General features: G+C 57.2%; 3 protein-coding genes across 6 annotated transcripts; 2 read left to right on the top strand and 1 right to left on the bottom strand.

The window, feature by feature from the left end:
- Positions 1–558: 558 nt before the first annotated feature.
- CKS1B (CDC28 protein kinase regulatory subunit 1B) lies at positions 559–3,741 on the bottom strand. The gene is made up of 3 exons (XM_025997184.2): positions 3,606–3,741; positions 1,855–1,982; positions 559–1,040 (listed from the first exon to the last, which is right to left on the bottom strand). The coding sequence occupies exons 1-3, from the start codon at positions 3,662–3,664 to the stop codon at positions 988–990; spliced, it is 240 nt and encodes a 79-aa protein (XP_025852969.1). The 5' UTR covers positions 3,665–3,741; the 3' UTR covers positions 559–987.
- Positions 3,742–3,953: 212 nt separating this feature from the next.
- Positions 3,954–13,457, top strand: SHC1 (SHC adaptor protein 1). Of its 4 annotated transcripts, none has more exons than XM_025997182.2 (13): positions 3,954–4,162; positions 7,348–7,515; positions 8,100–8,170; positions 8,731–8,794; positions 8,953–9,072; positions 9,316–9,369; positions 9,542–9,593; positions 9,757–9,883; positions 10,644–10,842; positions 10,930–10,999; positions 11,082–11,213; positions 11,372–11,610; positions 11,920–13,457. In XM_025997182.2, the coding sequence occupies exons 2-13, from the start codon at positions 7,351–7,353 to the stop codon at positions 12,046–12,048; spliced, it is 1,422 nt and encodes a 473-aa protein (XP_025852967.1). In that variant the 5' UTR covers positions 3,954–4,162; positions 7,348–7,350; the 3' UTR covers positions 12,049–13,457. The 4 variants fall into 4 exon arrangements, with proteins under 4 accessions (XP_025852967.1, XP_072588592.1, XP_025852966.1 ...); XM_072732491.1 differs by having other exon boundaries at positions 3,982–4,162; positions 9,784–9,883; XM_025997181.2 differs by lacking the exon at positions 3,954–4,162 and having other exon boundaries at positions 4,625–7,515; positions 9,784–9,883.
- A 32-nt stretch (positions 13,458–13,489) lies between these two features.
- Positions 13,490–17,578, top strand: PYGO2 (pygopus family PHD finger 2). Its single transcript, XM_025997183.2, has 3 exons — positions 13,490–13,920; positions 14,261–14,310; positions 14,881–17,578. Exons 1-3 carry the CDS (start codon positions 13,818–13,820, stop codon positions 15,943–15,945), a joined length of 1,218 nt encoding a protein of 405 aa, XP_025852968.1. The 5' UTR covers positions 13,490–13,817; the 3' UTR covers positions 15,946–17,578.
- Positions 17,579–17,640: the final 62 nt, after the last annotated feature.

Below are 17,640 nucleotides of genomic sequence, written 5' to 3'. Positions count from 1 at the left end.
CTCAGGTAGGCCCCAGACTTAGGCTGGGCAAGAAGTAGAGCACAGGAGTAGCCTCCTCCCTTCACCCTCGTGTGCCCTTCAAATATCAAGACTGTTAGGGGCAGCATCCCTGACTTTAGGAAACACTTTGTTTTGATGAGGTGATGTCTCTATATAACCTCTATCTCAGGCTAACAAGGCAACATATATTTCAGATGTTTGAAAGAAAGTCTGATTAAGGGATGCCTGGGTGGCTCAGTGGCTGGGCACCTGCCTTTGGCTCAGGTCATGATCCTGGGATCTGGGACTGAGTCCTGCATCAGGCTCCCTGAGAGGAGCCTGCTTCTCCTTCTGCCTGTGTCTCCCGTGAATAAATAAATAAATCTTAAAAAAAAAAAAAAAAAAGCCTGATTAAAATAAATTAAAAGCCAGTTACCTGAATGTTGAAATAAACCTCATTATCAACAAAGAGCTGAACTTCTAACCCAAAGGAATATAATCAGAAACAGGATACTGAATGTAATGCTTACCTTGGGGGGGGGGGGGGGGGGGGAAACACTTTACAATTAAAGAATTAGATTATAAAAAACTTCCTCTTTAATCAAGGCTTTTAAACATGGAACAGATTCTTTGAATAAAACGAAAAGTCTCCAATATATTGAAACATAAACCACCAAACATACAACACCCGGCAGGAAAAAAAAAAAACTGCAAGTTTACACAATCCCTGTGGCAGCCATGGCCTATCGTCAGATGCTTCCTCTATGTACCAAGTGTGCTCTGCTGGGTACACAGCTCAGCTGAGGCTGCAGCCCAAAGAGCGCTCATCTGGCCGGGCCATGGTGCTGTTGGCTCTGGTCAAGCAAAACAGCAGCACAAACAGTGTACTGAACATCCTTTAAATATCAAAGTGAGAAAACAAGAAGGCAACATAATGATGTTATCAGGAAGATGTTAGCAAGCGACGACAGCTGTGTAAAGCTTGAGGCTGGAAAGTGGCTGCCAGCTTCATTTCTTCGGCTTCTTGGGCAGTGGCCGTCGGAACAACAAGATGTGAGGTTCTGAAAGAGTGACATTGAAGAGACACGCTCACCCTGGTCTCTGCAGTGTGTAGTGCGTCCCCTTCCCATTTCCCAGATATTACCCCTCAGACCTTTAGAACTATATTAAGATGTAAGCAAATGGCCTCAGAAGCAGACCCTAAAGCTGGGCCTGTCTGCTAAGCAGAGAACTATTAGCATCAGTTCCTTTGCTGTGTTTGTATAGCCCCCCCATCCCCTGCCCACCTCCTTTGTTAGATTTGCCTGGCTGCTTGTGGGTCTGGTGTCTTATCAAGAAATATACTTCCCTTGGCTTATTTGGGACACATCTGAGAATTTGCTTTCTCATGGAGAATGATGCAGGATCCATAACCTCTACCAGGGTGTTTGTGGCCTTAAAAAGGGGGACGGGTGTGTGTGTGTGATGCTCAGACTGAATTAGAGATTGAAAGAGCTTTTTCAGGGACAGGTTGTCTTCTGAACTTCCCGGTACTTGACTCTTTTTTAGGTCACTCTGATTTTTAAAAATTTTTATTTATTTATTTATGATAGTCACACACACACACACAGAGAGAGAGAGAGGCAGAAGCAGGCTCCATGCACCGGGAGCCCGATGTGGGATTCGATCCTGGGTCTCCAGGATCGCGCCCTGGGCCAAAGGCAGGCGCTAAACCGCTGTGCCACCTAGGGATCCCATCACTCTGATTTTTCTAGGTGGCTGGTGAGGAACCAATAGACCACCCTCACCTCCATTTCTTTGGGTTATACCATCTTATCATTCCTCTTTTCCTCAGCCAAGGAACCCTAAATGGTTGTTTTCAGCCATTGCACCGACCTGGTTCATGGATCATATAATGGACCCATCCCTGACTCTGCTGAACACCAAGATTCCTCCATTCAGATTCTGACATCAGATGGGTTTTAGGGACCAGCTTGGCTATGTCCTTGGGCAACATGACATGCCTGTAACAGAAACACGGAGGGATCACATCAGTACTGGGTGCAGTTGTGTTAGACAAATGCTTGTGTACAAAGCCAAGAGAGCAAAGGAAAGAAAAAATTGGTTCCCAATGGGAGAGTTTATGTACTCTTATCATGGGGCAGAGGCAGCTAGAAATAAAGGCCAGATTATGCAAATCGTCCCCCCAAGTATGTTAAAAAGCACACGTTAGGGATCCCTGGGTGGCGCAGCGGTTTGGCGCCTGCCTTTGGCCCAGGGCGCGATTCTGGAGACCCGGGATCGAATCCCACATCGGGCTCCCGGTGCATGGAGCCTGCTTCTCCCTCTGCTTGTGACTCTGCCTCTCTCTCTCTCTCTGTGACTATCATAAATAAATAAATAAATAAATAAAATTTAAAAAAAAAAAAAAAAAAAAAGCACACGTTAGTGAGTAACTCAAGTGAACAGGCGCTGTGGACACCGCGCCCCTGCCTTCCTCGAGCTCAGTCAGCTAGCTGATTAGAATGATCTAAGGGCAGCCCCACGACACTCACAGCGTTAATTATTAAAGGTAGTTTTGAAAACGGCTGGTTTTGTGGAGAAGAAAGGCCTCTTGTGGAGCGCTGTGAGGAAGAGCCATCACAAGGATGAAATGTGAATATCTTCTCTTCTGAAATCTACCCTCCATTTCATTTTCCCAACTCTGAAGAGAGTTGCCATGAGACTCCTCTTGGGAAACCCCAGGTTTTCCTAACCAAGGATAAATCTCCTTTCATGGCAAAAAAAATCCTTACTCTCACCTGAGTTGGGCTACTCCAGATAGACCCCATCATGCTCAGTGAAAACACAGTAGGTGTGTACTAGTAGCAAATTCTTTCACAAACAGCGTCTTCGATCCCTAATCGGACCCGACCGACGCCCCCCAACGCCAGCGCCCGGACTTACAACTTCGGGGAGCTGAAACTAGCTCTGCAGAGGTGGCAGCGCACAGTCAGCGGCGGAAAGAAACCTAAGTGGCCTGGGTCCCCCAAGGGTCAGCACACGCCGAGTCCCCGGAGCCCCGCACTTGGCCGGGAAGGAAACGCAAGCCTGCCAAGTCTCCATCCCACGTTCTTCCAGGAAGAAGCCAAAACGGCACGCGGGCAACATCCTCGCTCTTCCCTGGTACTTCTCCTGGAGGCGCGGCGCTGCCTCCGTCACACCGCGCCCGGGCGCAACTCCCGAGCCTGCGGCGCTGCGTCGCCGGGTCAGACCTTCCCACGAGCCGCACGCCCGCGCCCCCTTTCCCGGATCGTTCAGCACCGCTGCGGCCACTTCTTTCCAGCACGCCCCAGCGGGCAACCTCCACGTGCCCGGGGAGCTCCCAGAACGATCCAGAACCCCGCATGGTGCGGGGTGCGGAAGCCTCGAGCTCTAGGCACGCCCCCTCCGCCCGCTCCCCCGCGCGGGACACACTGCGGTCCGCAGCTGTCCGCGCCCTCGCGCCGCCAGGCCCTCGCGCATGCGCCCTGCGACGCTCCGCGCCCGCGCCCCGGGAGTCCCCCGCGCATGCGCCGGTCTTGTTGCTTCAGCCCCGGTGACTAACTCCTCTTGCCCTCACTTGTCAAAGTTCACGACCTCGTTATGGCCCCCGCGGCGGCACTAACCGGTACTCGAACTCCTCGTCGTCGTATTTGTCCGAATAGTAAATCTGTTTGTGCGACATGATCACTCAGCCTGAAGACCGTCAGGCCCACTCCGGCAACCACCAAACAACTCCCAGCAACACGCGCTCCCACCCACTTTGGCCTAGCTTTCAAACACGCCGCCCGCGCTTCCTATTGGCCCCCATGGTTTAAGGCGGGACTACTCCACCTTCAAGCCGCCGATTGGTTTAGATTTGCTTCTGTTCGAGTCCTTATTGGACCGCGCTGCTTACGTTAGTCAAGAATGAGCGTAGGGAAAAAAATATGCCCCTAATTGGCTATTCCTGCTCCCGTGCGCGTTCTCGCATTGCCATTGGCTGATTCGGCAAAGTGGGACGGCTGAAGGAGGGACGCTGAGGTAGAGGGTCAGGGGTTAGTGAGGCCGGAAGTGAGTGCAATAAAGTTTCTTCAGGGAGGCCAGGCCGGGGAGAAAGTTGGAACGGCGACCTAAGGAGGCAGTGGCGTGATCCGGAACCAAATCGAGCCGCGGTGCGGTGCGGAGACTCCATGAGGCCCTGGTGAGTTAGGTCTTCTCCCTCTCCTAAGGTGACCCATTCCTCCACCCCGGAACCCCTCTCCCGGGACCCTACTTCCGGTCTTCATGTGCAAGTCCCGCCCCCTGAGACCCCCCTCCCCGGAAGTCCCACCCCCATCTTCAGGGGGCTCCCCGAACCCCGACTTGTTTTCTGTGTATTGTCCACGACCCCACCCTGCTGCCCAGCTTTCCTGGAAGCCCCACCCCCCGAACATGCTTCCAAGTCCGACTGTGAGAAACCTGACGGTAGTTCTCTGAGTTCCCGATTCTTCGCCTTCTGGCGACGGGTCCCCCAGGAGGCCAGAGCCCCGCCCCTCCGAGGCCCGGCAGAGCGCCGGCAGCCCCGCCCCAGAGGCCACGCCTTCCGAGAGGCCCCGCCCCCCGCCTGATCGCGTCGGGCAGTGCTGTAGCCTCGCCTCTTACAGTCCCCGGTACCCGTGATGTGGGGCCCATTCCCCCTGGGCAGCGTCCAGAGTGGGACGGGCTCCGCCCCTCGGAGCGCTGTGGTAGTCCCGAAGCCCCTTGCTGACACAGCTCCTCTTCTTGGACTTGGGGCTCAGCTCTGCGGAGCCAGTGCTTCTGCTCCGGCAGGTGGGGCGAGCCGGGCGAGGTCAGGGGCCGCCCTCTGCCTCCCTTGCCCCTCCCCCTGCCCCGCGGAGAGGGGCCTGGACTTGGGGTTTGGCGCCAAAGGGGCCGAGAGACTTGCTCCTGGGTTCCCAGCCCAGGACAGACTCCGCCCCAGAGACAGCTGTAGGGCTAGCACCCGCACCTCGGGAGCTGGTAGGGCCGTGAGGTTGGCGTGCGACCTGCGGGTGCACCAGGAGCTAGAGTGTCCTGCTGCCTGGAAACGGTGGCCTGGCCTGGGTGGAGGGGACAGTGGCCTTTTTGCTGTTTGAGTGTTTTTGTTTGTTTAGTTTTTTGGAAGGGACTCCCCAGCCCCCGCCGCTTCTTGGGCTCCCTCCCCCCCCCCCCCCCCCCCCCCCCCCCGCCAAGCAGAGCTCTTGTCTGGGCATTCCTCCTGGTCCCGCTTGCCCAGCCTTCCCTTCTGGAAACATTCCTGAGGCTTTCGCCATTTCCTGCTACTTGCCTCCTCCTCCCCGCTGGGCTGAGAAGCCTAGAGCAGCTCCTCCCCACACAGCCAGCCACACTGACTCCCTGTAGGCCATCTCCTTTCCTATGCAAATTTAAAGAGCCCGACTTCCTCCTTCTTTCCTTCCTAAGGCCCACACCTGTGGGCGGGTCCTGCTTCTGGATCGTGCAGACGCCTGCAGGGGAGGAGTCCTGGCCTGTGTGCTGGGGCTGCAGAGGCCAGGGTAGAAGCCTTTCCTCCATCCCTCTAGGCCAGAGAGCTGAAGGCCTGGGGAGAGAGTTGAGCACAGTATCTAACACGATTTGAGTGTTAGTATTATTAGCTACTAGTTTGCATCTTTGTATCTTCTGCAGTTTAAGAATAGGTAATTCCAAGGTGAGCATAGAGGTTGTATTTATCTCTAGTGCTTTTTTGGTGACTTTGCCTCTTCCATCAAGGTCCCCTCAAGCGGAGCTGGAAGCTGTGCAGAAGGGATGGGCCCCAGCCGGTCCCTGGCACCCCGGCTCAGATTTGTCTTCCTCTCCCTCTGTGCTTTCATGGCCTGTCCTTTCCTCTCCCCATTTCTCTTGGAGAACTGTTGTACTCTCCCACCTCCTCTAGTCAGACTCTGCCCCTGGTGTTGGGTGCACTGTGCTCCCTGGGCACACCTAACCTTCTCCACTTAAGAGAAGGAATATGAACATGCCTGGCAGGACCAGGAAGCCGACCCTTGTGTCAGTACCCTGTCACCGAATTGCCCGTGACAGCCTGCTTTGCTAACTAGACCTGTGGGACGGGGTACAGAAGAGTGCTTGGTTGTGGGCCGCTGCCCCTGGCATGGTAGGTGCCAGCCATGGAGGGCAGGACTCCATCAGCCCCATCCCAGGCTCCAGTTCCTGCCTGAAGGTTCCCTGGTGCACCACCCAGGTTGGACTTTGTTCCCGTTATGTCTCCAGCTTCGTGCTTCCTCTTGGGCCTTCCCTGCGTCCACTGGGACCACTTGGATCCTTTCCTTTTCCCTTCACCACCTGTTCCCAGCTGTGGTAGCAGAGGGCGCTAATGGCCCAGGCTCCCCAGAGCCACCACCCCACGGTGTGATAGGGCTGGAGGAGGGGGGGCATTCCAGCAGGACAGGAACGGAAGTGCTGAGCTCAGGGGTCCCCTCCTTTCCACTCCCAGCTCCCTCTGTTTCCTGTCCCAGTCCCCCTACCCTCCCGCAGCTTCCTGCTCCCTGTGGCCTGCCCTTGTCCTGTGTGGATGGATCTACACCTCCTCTTATTTCCCTCCTTTCCTTCTCTTTCCCACATCCTTCCTTCCCACTTCACTTTACTCCTCCCCAGATTACTGGTGGTTTGTCTGGGGGCGGGGGAGGGGGGGTGGGCACGGAGAGCTTTATCCCTGCCAGAGTTCTAGGCTGGGGCTGTGGTGGGGGCTTAGCCCCTTGGAGCCTGTGAGTCAGCACTGTCCTTGGGATTGGTCTCTGGCCTTCCCTCCCCGCCCCTGGGGAGGAGCCAGGCTGCTTCTGGTCCAGCCTGTTCTCTTCTCCGCCAGGGAAGAGGCTCCACGCTGGGCGGGGGATGGGGCCTGAAACTATCTGGGTCTGAGCCTGGGGCCGCTGGTGCCACTTGTCCCTCTCCCTCCCCAGGATCCTTGAGATCCCTGGGCCATAGAATCCGGGCAGACTAAAGGCCTGGGGATGCCCCTTGCCTGGCCCCCTTGCCCTGACTGGCAGGGGGGCCAGGCTGGGCAGCAGCCTCCCTCTCACTGCAGCCATGGATCTCCTGCCCCCCAAGCCCAAGTACAATCCACTTCGGAATGAGTCTCTGTCATCGCTGGAGGAAGGGGCTTCAGGGTCCACCCCACCGGAGGAACTGCCTTCCCCATCGGCCTCCTCCCTGGGGCCCATCCTGCCACCTCTGCCTGGGGATGAGAGTCCCACCACCCTGTGCTCCTTCTTCCCCCGGATGAGCAACCTGAAGCTGGCTAACCCAGCTGGGGAGCGCCTGGGGCCAAAGGGGGAGCCAGGAAGGGCCTCTGAGGATGGGGAGGGGACCGGAGGGGCTGCCGTGCTAGACTCAGCCCCCCTGCCCCTCCTCCAGGACATGAACAAGCTGAGTGGAGGAGGCGGGCGCAGGACGCGGGTGGAAGGGGGCCAGCTGGGGGGCGAGGAGTGGACCCGCCACGGGAGCTTCGTCAATAAGCCCACGCGGGGCTGGCTACATCCCAACGACAAAGTCATGGGACCTGGGGTTTCCTACTTGGTTCGGGTGAGTGAACGTCTCCCATTCTGTCCTCCCTGCTCCCTCCCAGACTCCTTCCTCTGCTCACTCCAGCTTTGCGGGAGCCTCTCGTTTTCTGCTCTTGCCAGCACCTCCCTTGGTTTCAGGATCGCTTCTCACATCTCTCGTCCCCTTTCTTATTCTGCGGCCCCTCCCATCCAGCTCTGCCTGGGCCCCTTCCTTCTGGTGACTCCCCCACCCTGCCATGCTTAGCACAAAGCCCAGCACGTTGCCACCCTTAGTAAGTGTGGGAATGAGCGGTCCTGATTGTATCCTGCAGCCTCCTCCCTCTGGGGATGTCACCTTCCCCACCCCCCACCCCAGTGCCCATCACTGCCCTCGAGATCCTCTTCCCAGATGTCCAGGCCCTCCTGGCTTGCCCGATCCTCTGCCCCTCATTTCCTGTGGTCTGGCACATTGTGGGTGTAGCCGCAGGCTGTGGGCAAAACTTGGTCTTCACTTTTCAGAGTCAGCCTTTTGGCTAAGATCAAGTGTAGGAAGCACTCAGGGGAAAGGCCTGGGACTCTTTGTGGAGGGGGTGTTGACTTGTTACCCTCCTTTCCTCCTTTCAGTACATGGGCTGTGTGGAGGTCCTGCAGTCGATGCGTGCCTTGGACTTCAACACCCGCACCCAAGTCACCAGGTTAGTGGGGAGGGGACAGACTGGGGATTCCTGAATTAATGAGGGGAGAGGGGGTATATAGGGGAGTGGGCTCCTGGATCAGTGAGTAGAGGAGGGAGTGGGTCTTGGCCACTTGCTAGTGATGGCTTACCTTCAGGCAAAAAGGATTAAGAGAAAGTTACGGGAATGAGTCTAAGTCTGAATGAAAAGCAGCACCTCTCTGGTCTGGGACCTCCTTACTTATCCAGTTCTGTGCATGGTGGGAGAGGTGGCAGAGGCAGCTGGCAGCTGGAGCCTGAGTATAAAATGGGGTGGATGGAAGATTGCTGCTGCCTTTGGGATGGAATGGGACATTTGGTCGCTGGAAGTAGGTGGGGCCAGACTCACAGAGGCCCTAACCCAATCAGCCAGGAAGTGGCCTCTCCGTGTCATCAAATATTAAAGGCCTTTAATTCAATCCACCATGACAAAGAGCCTGGAGTGCCCCTGAAGTCTGGCCTGGTCTTCCCCTCCCCCTGCCCTGTGGCAGCCCCAGCTGAGTGGGAGGCAGGCTGTAGGTCTGAGGACCCCTTTCTCTCCAGGGAGGCCATCAGTCTGGTGTGTGAGGCTGTGCCCGGTGCCAAGGGGGCGACAAGAAGGAGAAAGGTACCTGGGGCCGATGGGGCTGGGGGCACTGCTGGGAAATGTGGAGGAGCAGGGGGAAGATAAGTCTGGGATCTGTGGGGGGAAGGCCAAAAGGCAGAGGAAGGGGGATTCGTGGTGTGGGGAGCCCCCAACTTCTGAGACTCTGGGCCCTTCCCTAGCCCTGTAGCCGCCCACTCAGTGCCATCCTGGGGAGGAGTAATCTGAAATTTGCGGGAATGCCAATCACTCTCACCGTCTCCACCAGCAGCCTCAACCTTATGGCCGCAGACTGCAAACAGGTTGGTGGGGTTGGGCAAGAGGGCCAGAAACACTGCTGGGAGAGCGGAGCGGGGACCTGGCCACAGGGCCAGGAGCTAAGACAGGAAGGAAGGAGGAGCATAGGAGGACCTGGGCTAAGAAGCCAAAAGGGTGGGACTGACACTCCAGGGCTCCGGGCCCGGGCTGGGGGTGCCCAGGAAGGCCCCAAGGCTGCCTGACCTGTGTTATTCCCTTCCTTCTCTGTACCCTGCCCTAACCCTCAGATCATCGCCAACCACCACATGCAGTCTATCTCATTTGCGTCCGGTGGGGACCCGGTGAGTTGGGGAACAGGGTGGAGGTGGGGGAGGAGTAGGGGCCATGCTGTCTGGAAAGAGGGTGTGCTGGGGTCCAAGTGGTGTCTGGAAAGGACCAGGATGTGTAGGGGTCAGAAATGAGATGAGCTGGAAACTGGAGCTAAGTGGCTTCTTCTGACCCTGCCCACCCCAGGACACAGCTGAGTACGTCGCCTATGTTGCCAAAGACCCGGTGAATCAGAGAGGTGAGGCGTGGTGGGGAGCGCTGGGTGGGGCCGGCTGTCCGTGAGGCAGGTGAGCAGGACCTGGGTAGCTAAGTAGGGCTTCGGCTGGGAAGATGAGGCCCCTGACCGCGCCTCCTCCCAGCAGTCCACCAGAACTCACTGACTGCCTCTACTGTGCCCCCAGCCTGCCACATCCTGGAATGTCCCGAAGGGCTTGCTCAGGATGTCATCAGCACCATCGGCCAGGCCTTCGAGTTACGCTTCAAACAATACCTCAGGAACCCGCCCAAGCTGGTCACCCCTCATGACAGGTGAGCGGGTGCACAGGGTGGGCAGCTCCTAGGCACTAGCTGGAACTGAGAAAGCAGGTCTGCTCCACTGCCCACGCTTGAGCTCAGAGAGGGTCAGGGGGAAATAACCTGTGTGCCTGTTTCCCACTTCCTGCTATTCTTATGTTTCCTGTGGCCGTCAGGAAAGTCTGGCCAGGTCCTGCCTGCTTCTGCAGGCCCGCTCTTCCTCTCATATGCCAGGCCACCGTGCTGCTGCTCTGTACTTCTGTCCTCAGCCACTTCACTGCTGGCCTGTCTCTCTTTCTTGACCATTTCTCCATCCTTATTTTTTCACTTTCCTGCCCATAGAGCCATCAGGAATTTGGGTGAGGGAGGGTGTCTTTTTTCCTGAGATCTCAACCTTTCTTTCCCACCTTAGATCAGTAGCTACTAAGTATTTAGAGGAGGTTAAAATATTCTGGAGTGCATCCCTTCTTTCTACTGTGTGCTTCCCCTTCCTCTTGGGAGATAGCATAATAACTGAGAACATGAACTTTAAATCAAATCTGATGTTACCATTCAGGTCTGCCACCGTTTAATTGTGAAACCATAAGCAAATGTCTCCACCTCTGCTCCTCATCTCACCTGTATCACTGGAGAAGGGGGTATAGCTACCTTGCAGGGCTGCCAGGGGGATAGAATGCGTGTGTGTAGGAAACGCCCAGACTCAGGCCCACCCTGCAGGAAGTACCCAGTCCATGGCCACTGTCTGTGCCCCCTTGTTCCCTCCTGTCCCTCTCAGGATGGCTGGTTTTGACGGCTCAGCTTGGGATGAGGAGGAGGAAGAGCCACCTGACCACCAGTACTATAATGACTTCCCGGGGAAGGAGCCCCCTCTTGGGGGAGTGGTGGATATGAGGCTTCGGGAAGCAGCCCCCCTGGGGGCTGTTCGGCCCACCCCACACGTTGTCCAGACCCCCAGCCACCTGGGAGCAACGCTGGTAAGTTATTTGGATGGAGGTGGGCTGGGCCTGGGATGGGAGTGGCCAATTTGGGTTTCTGGTCTCATTTCATTTTTGTTTCTGCAGCCTGTGGGGCAGCCTGTTGGGGGAGACCCAGAAATTCGCAAACAGATGCCACCTCCACCACCCTGCCCAGGTGTGAAGGGAGCTGGGAAGGGCAGAGTCAGGGGTGTGGAGGCAGGGCTGGGGTCACGGTGATGCCTCTGTTTCCTTATCAGGTAAAGAGCTCTTTGATGATCCATCCTACGTCAATGTCCAGAACCTAGACAGGGCCCGGCAAGCAGGGGGTGGGGCTGGGCCCCCCAATCCTGCCATCAATGGCAGCGTGCCCCGAGACCTCTTTGACATGAGTGAGTGCTTCTCTCTCCACTCTGCATCTCTGTCTTCCTAATCCCTGGGTTCCTCCCCTTTTGTCCTGCTCTTTCCTTCCCGGCCTCCCCTCCCTGAAAGTTTGGGTCTGGGTGTGTGTTGTGCCAGTTGCCTCTCAGGCCTCTCTCTGAACCCCCAGAGCCCTTCGAAGATGCGCTTCGGGTGCCTCCACCTCCCCAGGCGGTGGCCATGGCTGAGCAGCTCCGAGGGGAGCCCTGGTTCCATGGGAAGCTGAGCCGGCGGGAGGCCGAGGCCCTGCTGCAGCTCAATGGGGACTTCCTGGTGCGGGAGAGCACGACCACACCCGGCCAGTACGTGCTCACTGGCTTGCAGAGTGGGCAGCCCAAACACCTGCTGCTGGTGGACCCGGAGGGTGTGGTGAGTGTATCAGAAGTTGGGGGGGGAGGGCGTGGCAGAAAGGAGGGTGCAGCACGCTCCATGCAGCTATGCGTCTTTCCTCCCTGCTTACCGCTTTTCCTGCTTGGCAGGTAGATACAGGCATTCTTCCCTTCTCAGACTCCTGAACCTGAGCTCTGTTCCTTTCAGTCCTCAAATGCCCAGCCCTGAAGTGCATTTGAGCTGGGTGTTCATTTTGCCTGAGCCCCTCTTTTGACAAAGGAGGAAACCATCCTGGAGAGGTGGCAATGCCCTTCGCCTGAATTGACCCCCTCCCTTCCCACTCCTCAGGTTCGAACAAAGGATCACCGCTTTGAGAGTGTCAGCCACCTCATCAGCTACCACGTGGACAATCACTTGCCTATCATCTCTGCGGGCAGTGAACTCTGTCTCCAACAGCCTGTGGAACGGAAGCTGTGATCCATCTCAGTGCTTTCTCCCTGAAGGGGTCCTTCCACCGCTTCCACTCTATTCCTTGAGTCTCAGGACCTCATTTGAGGGTGTTCTGTGTGCTTGGCCTTGTTGTTTTGGAGCTGGGGATAGTGTGGACATGGTTCAGCATCCAGCTGAAAGAGGTTTTGTCAGAAGCCTGGGGTAGAATTTTGTTTCTCCCCAAACCTTACCAAAGTATTAATGTACAGAGTGGCCCCCTTCCCTGGGCCCTTCCTGTGCCAATCTGATACCCCCTTCCCCAAGAAGGTGGGTACTTGAGGCCTAGGCAGTGTGCCTCCTTGAAGTGAGAAAGGCCTAATGGGGCAATCACCTTCCCAGGGAAGGGGACTGAATCACACCTTTGGTCTACTCCTGGGCTCAGGGTATCCCAGACCCCTCTCAACAACTCTCCCTCCCAGTGGTTAAACTTTGTGCCTTTGACCATCTTCTAGGTCTGAAGACATTTTATGCAAAGAATTCTTGAGCCCCTGAAGTGGAGGGTGGGAGTGCTGACACTTTCTTGGCTTCTGGAACCCTGTCCTCTCCTTGCTCAGCAACCCCTCTGCTTTAAGTTGGGAGACCAGAGGCAGGAATGGCAGCTGTCCCCTCTCCGGAGGATAGGCAACCCTTAGAGATTGCCTCAGAGTCCCTCCTTCCTGGCCAGAGGGGAGATGGACCCCTCCCTTGCTCAGTGCCTCCTGGCCAGAGGGGCCCCTCACCCAAGGGGTCTGTATATACATTTCGTATGTCGACCCATCACCCCCCTCACCCCTCCCATATTGCCTGCATGTTATGCTCTACAGCCAAAGCATAGTCCTTGGTCCTGCAGCCTCTACCCCTGCCTCCTCCTGCTGGGGTGGGTGTGGGGGGCGGGCAACTGGACTCTGGCTTCCTGAACTGGTAACTGCCAGGTGAATTTGTGGAGGCAGGAATAGGGGCATTGAGACTAAAGCAGTAGACAATCCCCAAATACCATCGTAGATTTGGGACTGCATTTATTTTTATTTTATATGCATATATTTTAGGGCTGTAGATTTCCTTATCTGTTTTCCATGGCTTACCTTGAGCACAAAATGATAATCGACAACGTGTACACATCACCTCTGTGACTTTTCAAAGCCCCCTTCCAGTGATTGGTATTTTACTCCTCCCAGCCTTTGAGGCAGGGGGAGCCCCCCTCAGCATTATCTCTAAAGGCAGAGACCTGGGGCACCGCGGACGGGGGAGGCCCCCCAGGGCGCACCAGGCCTCACCCCTGAAGCGACAGCCCCCTGGGCAGCCCGCCCTGCCCCCGCACTTAATGTCTCAGCCCTGGGTTTTTCATTTCCTCCGATGCGTCCATGGCGCTCACTTATACCAAAGGGAAATTCTCTTCATTAAAGTCCCTATTTCTTGTACCCGCGGCCTCGTGTCCCTGTTGCTGCCCTCCGGGGAGTTGGTGGGGGGGCCCTTACCGCCAGGACGTGTCCCCGCCCCGCCGGGTGGTCCGGCCCAGGCCCCGCCCCCTTGCCCGCGGTGGTAGCGGCGGCGCCGACTTCCGGTTCCGGCTGCTGCTGGTGCTGCTGTTGCTGGTGCTGCCGCTGCTGCTGCTGCCGTTGCTGCTGCGGCCGCGGGCGGGCGGCTGACGCTCCGCTGGTCCCTAGCCTCGCCGCCCGGCCTGGCCGCTCCTCGCGGGCGCCCCGACTCCCCTTCCCGCCATGGTGCCGCCCGAGGGCGCGTCCGTCCTCCGCCGCCGCTGACTCCGGTCCCTCCGCCCCATGGCCGCCTCGGCGCCGCCCCCACCGGACAAGCTGGAGGGAGGTGGCGGCCCCGCACCGCCCCCTGCGCCGCCCGGCACCGGGAGGAAGCAGGGCAAGGCCGGTGAGAGCGCCGAGGGCCTGGGCCGGCCGGGCTGGCGAGGGGCCGGGGGTGGGCGGGGGGGATGGGGGGCAGGGGCTCGAAGGGACGCTGGGGCTGTAGGAGTAGGGGTCGTGTGTCACCGATGGAGGACCCCGGGTCTGGGAGACACTCGGACTGCAGGAGCCCCTGGGGGAGCGGAGGGGTGGGAAGAGGCGGCCGACGTGCGGTCGTGCGGTGCGGCTGTAGGGAACCTTTGTTCGTGCTCGTTAAGTAGATGAGCAAGCGCGTGTCCAAGTTAGAGGGGCTCCTCCGGGCGCGTCCATAGGGAAACGTGTGTGTTCCCCTTGTGCTGCGCTTCCAGGTTTGCAGATGAAGAGCCCAGAAAAGAAGCGGAGGAAGTCCAACACTCAGGTGAGTGGTGCCCGGTGCTGGGGGCACTGCTGGCTCCCGCTCCGGGACATTTGTGTCTTGTCTCCGGCGCACGGACCAGAGAAGGCTACTCTGCTTCTGGCCGCTTCCCTCCACTTTCTAACGAAGGGGTGTGTGGGGGGGGGCGTGGTGAGGCCGTGGGACCACAGACCCCATCCGTCAAGGGTAGAGTTTTTCTTGTCCTGGTTTCCTCTTGATGACGACACCTAGCACTTCCCGAGTTTTGTCTAGAGACTTCTCCAGCACTTGGTGTGAACCGTGATTTAACAGGTTTGGGAGATGGGCATTGTCCGTTTTTACAGGCGAGCAATCTGAGGGCTTAGTGCAGTACCTGCTTAGGGGTCTTGAGGGTATTGGCTGTCAGCTGGGGTTCCAGCACAGTTCTGCCTGCTTTGTCCACCCTCTGTTTCTCTGTGACAGTCCAAGGTCTGTCTTGATTTAGATCTGAGCTGGCTGCTACCAGTGTCCGGAACACGTGTCTCCTCTGCTTTCCTGGTTTATAGCTGTGTGTTTCCTTCCGTGACCCTCCTTCCCTCATCTGTTCTCCACTAGGGCCCTGCATACTCACATCTGACGGAGTTTGCACCACCCCCGACTCCCATGGTGGATCACCTGGTTGCATCCAACCCTTTTGAGGATGACTTCGGAGCCCCTAAAGTTGGGGGTGCAGCCCCTCCATTCCTTGGTAGTCCCGTCCCCTTTGGAGGCTTCCGTGTACAGGGGGGCATGGCAGGCCAGGTACCCCCAGGCTACGGCACTGGGGGTGGAGGGGGTCCCCAGCCTCTTCGTCGACAGCCACCCCCTTTCCCTCCCAACCCTATGGGCCCTGCTTTCAACATGCCGCCCCAGGGCCCTGGGTACCCACCCCCAGGCAACATGAACTTTCCTAGCCAACCCTTCAACCAGCCTCTGGGTCAGAACTTCAGCCCTCCCGGTGGACAGATGATGCCAGGCCCAGTGGGGGGATTTGGCCCCATGATCTCACCCACCATGGGACAACCTCCCAGAGGGGAGCTGGGCCCCCATTCTCTCCCCCAGCGCTTTGCCCAGCCAGGAGCACCTTTTGGCCCTTCTCTCCAGAGACCTGGTCAGGGGCTCCCCAGCCTGCCCCCCAACACAAGTCCCTTCCCTGGTCCGGACCCTGGCTTTCCTGGTCCTGGTGGTGAGGATGGGGGAAAGCCCTTGAATCCGCCTGCTCCCACTGCTTTTCCCCAGGAGCCTCACTCAGGCTCCCCAGCTGCTGCTGTTAATGGGAATCAGCCCAGTTTCCCCCCAAACAGCAGTGGGCGGGGTGGAGGGACTCCAGATACCAACAGCCTGGCACCCCCCAGCAAGGTGGGCGGGGGCTCAGGCCCTCAGCCTCCCCCAGGCCTGGTATACCCATGTGGCGCCTGTCGCAGTGAGGTGAATGATGACCAGGATGCCATCCTGTGTGAGGCCTCCTGCCAGAAGTGGTTCCACCGAGAATGCACAGGCATGACGGAGAGCGCGTACGGGCTGCTGACCACCGAGGCCTCTGCTGTCTGGGCTTGTGATCTCTGCCTCAAGACCAAGGAAATCCAGTCTGTGTACATCCGGGAGGGTGTGGGGCAGCTGGTGGCTGCTAATGATGGGTGACGCTGGCCAGGGCGATGGTTTCCAAGTCTGGCTCTTGGCCCTTGTTTCCACTGGCTTCCCGTCCCTGTTGGGCAGAAACATGGTGGCTCCTGGGGGCAGAGAAGGAACCGAGGTGGGCAGGCAGAAGAGCCTGGATTGCTCACTTTTCTGGAAACTTACACATACACGTTGAGATCAACAGAGATCCAGGAAATCAACCCTGCCCAGCATTGTAGTGGCTCCAATCTTCAAAGGCCGAGGGATGAGGCTGCCAGAGAAGAGAGGCTGTGGGGAGATCTGGAGGGCAGGGGTCTCTGTGCAGATGATGGACGCCCTAGCACCTGTGCCTAACACTCCCATCTAGCCCCGCAGCTGCAGCCTTAGCTTTTGGAGTGAAGTGTTAAAGGTTTCTGGCCAGAGGAGTAGGGGTCCCATCCCTGAAGTAGCCTCATCATGGGCTTTAGTAGGAGACAGCTTTAGGGAATAAATGGGGAGTTTCCCTATTTCTCACCCTCCTGTGGCTTCCTCCCAAGACCTACCCAGTTCCTCCCCCCTCGAGAACCAAATAGCTTGAAGAAGCAGGAGAGCTCTTGGCTGGGGCAGTTTCTTGGTGATTTGGGGCTTCAAGAGATGCTGTCCGACGCGTGTCCCTCATACCAAAGCCAGTGGCCCTTTCTCAGCCTCTTGGGCTTTTCTCCTAATGACCACATTTTTGCCAAAAATTGGGATACTCGGCCTGACAAACCAGAATATTTGAAGTTCAGACTGTCCTGGAACATGGACTCTGGCTTACCAACCTTCCTGCCTCCCCTGGTTGTTGCACAGTAGTGTCCACTCTGGTCTAGAGCTTTTGGCACCTGTATTCTGCATCCCTGGCTCGATTGAAGGAAAGCCTGGAAAGGCACAGAGCTCTTATACCTCATCTGATAGAAGGATCCCTTCTCCAGCCTGTGGGTGAGGGAGGCAGCGGGACGGTCATTGCTGTGGTTCTGAAATGCAGTCCAGAGTCTGGATGTATTTTGCTTCTCTTTCCCTACCTTTCTGTGTATCTTCTTGGGCCAGGTGATCTAGGAGCTCTTATTCCCCTAAGCCAGAGGCCTGAACTGGGCTTCGTGTGTTAGTATTTTATTTTATAGGCTCTGCATGCCAGAGATGGGCCAGGGGCTGGTAGGAAACTTGAACTGCAGCTGGCTCTCTTGCTTCTCATGCACACATTCCTCAGTGGGGTGGAAGGCAGGCAGCCACGTGGCCCAGAGAGTTGCTAGTGGTCGGTCCCCTGCCCCCTTCTCTTGGACCCTAGCATGTGAAGAGAAGACTTACACAGGCATACTGCAGACTCTTCTGCCTGCCCAGCTGGAGCCAGCAAGCCAGCAAGTTTTGAGGCTGTGGGAAAGAAGTGAGGGGGATCTGGGCTTCTCTCCGCACCCAGTTTTGTGTTGTGTCCTGGTTCTGTTGCCCTTCTATCTGTTGCTATTTTTGTGATGTCTTCCTCCCCACCGCCATCTCCGCCTTTTTGTAAGTGGCTCCTGGGAGAGGGAGTCTGTCAATCCTTCTCTTCCTCTCACTCCACTATTTGGAAGAAAGTGGGGGTGGCAGAGATGTGGGGGTGGGGGTCTTTTGTACGGTTGGATAAATAAAATGACTTGAAAACCCAGACAAGGACTCCCGGCTGTTTGTGCGCACGAAGTCACCTGTGGGAAGGATGCGCGAGTGCTG

The sequence above is a fragment of the Vulpes vulpes genome, chromosome 13, assembly GCF_048418805.1.
Source record: "Vulpes vulpes isolate BD-2025 chromosome 13, VulVul3, whole genome shotgun sequence".
Lineage (NCBI taxonomy): Eukaryota > Metazoa > Chordata > Mammalia > Carnivora > Canidae > Vulpes > Vulpes vulpes.
Note: the sequence above shows the minus strand (reverse complement) of the source record. Positions and strands in the feature narration are given on the sequence as shown.

Excerpts from the sequence above, each read along its gene's own strand:
- CKS1B (XM_025997184.2), bottom strand. The coding sequence starts at position 3,664 with ATGTCGCACAAACAGATTTACTATTCGGACAAATACGACGACGAGGAG. Across the intron at positions 1,983-3,605 it reads GACGAGGAGTTCGAGTACCG|GCATGTCATGTTGCCCAAGG; the intron begins GTTAGTGCCGCC and ends TTTCTGTTACAG. Across the intron at positions 1,041-1,854 it reads TTATATGATCCATGAACCAG|AACCTCACATCTTGTTGTTC; the intron begins GTCGGTGCAATG and ends TCACTCTTTCAG.
- SHC1 (XM_025997180.2), top strand. The coding sequence starts at position 7,021 with ATGGATCTCCTGCCCCCCAAGCCCAAGTACAATCCACTTCGGAATGAG. Across the intron at positions 7,516-8,099 it reads GGGTTTCCTACTTGGTTCGG|TACATGGGCTGTGTGGAGGT; the intron begins GTGAGTGAACGT and ends TCCTCCTTTCAG. Across the intron at positions 8,171-8,730 it reads ACCCGCACCCAAGTCACCAG|GGAGGCCATCAGTCTGGTGT; the intron begins GTTAGTGGGGAG and ends CTTTCTCTCCAG.
- PYGO2 (XM_025997183.2), top strand. The coding sequence starts at position 13,818 with ATGGCCGCCTCGGCGCCGCCCCCACCGGACAAGCTGGAGGGAGGTGGC. Across the intron at positions 13,921-14,260 it reads GAGGAAGCAGGGCAAGGCCG|GTTTGCAGATGAAGAGCCCA; the intron begins GTGAGAGCGCCG and ends CTGCGCTTCCAG. Across the intron at positions 14,311-14,880 it reads GGAGGAAGTCCAACACTCAG|GGCCCTGCATACTCACATCT; the intron begins GTGAGTGGTGCC and ends GTTCTCCACTAG.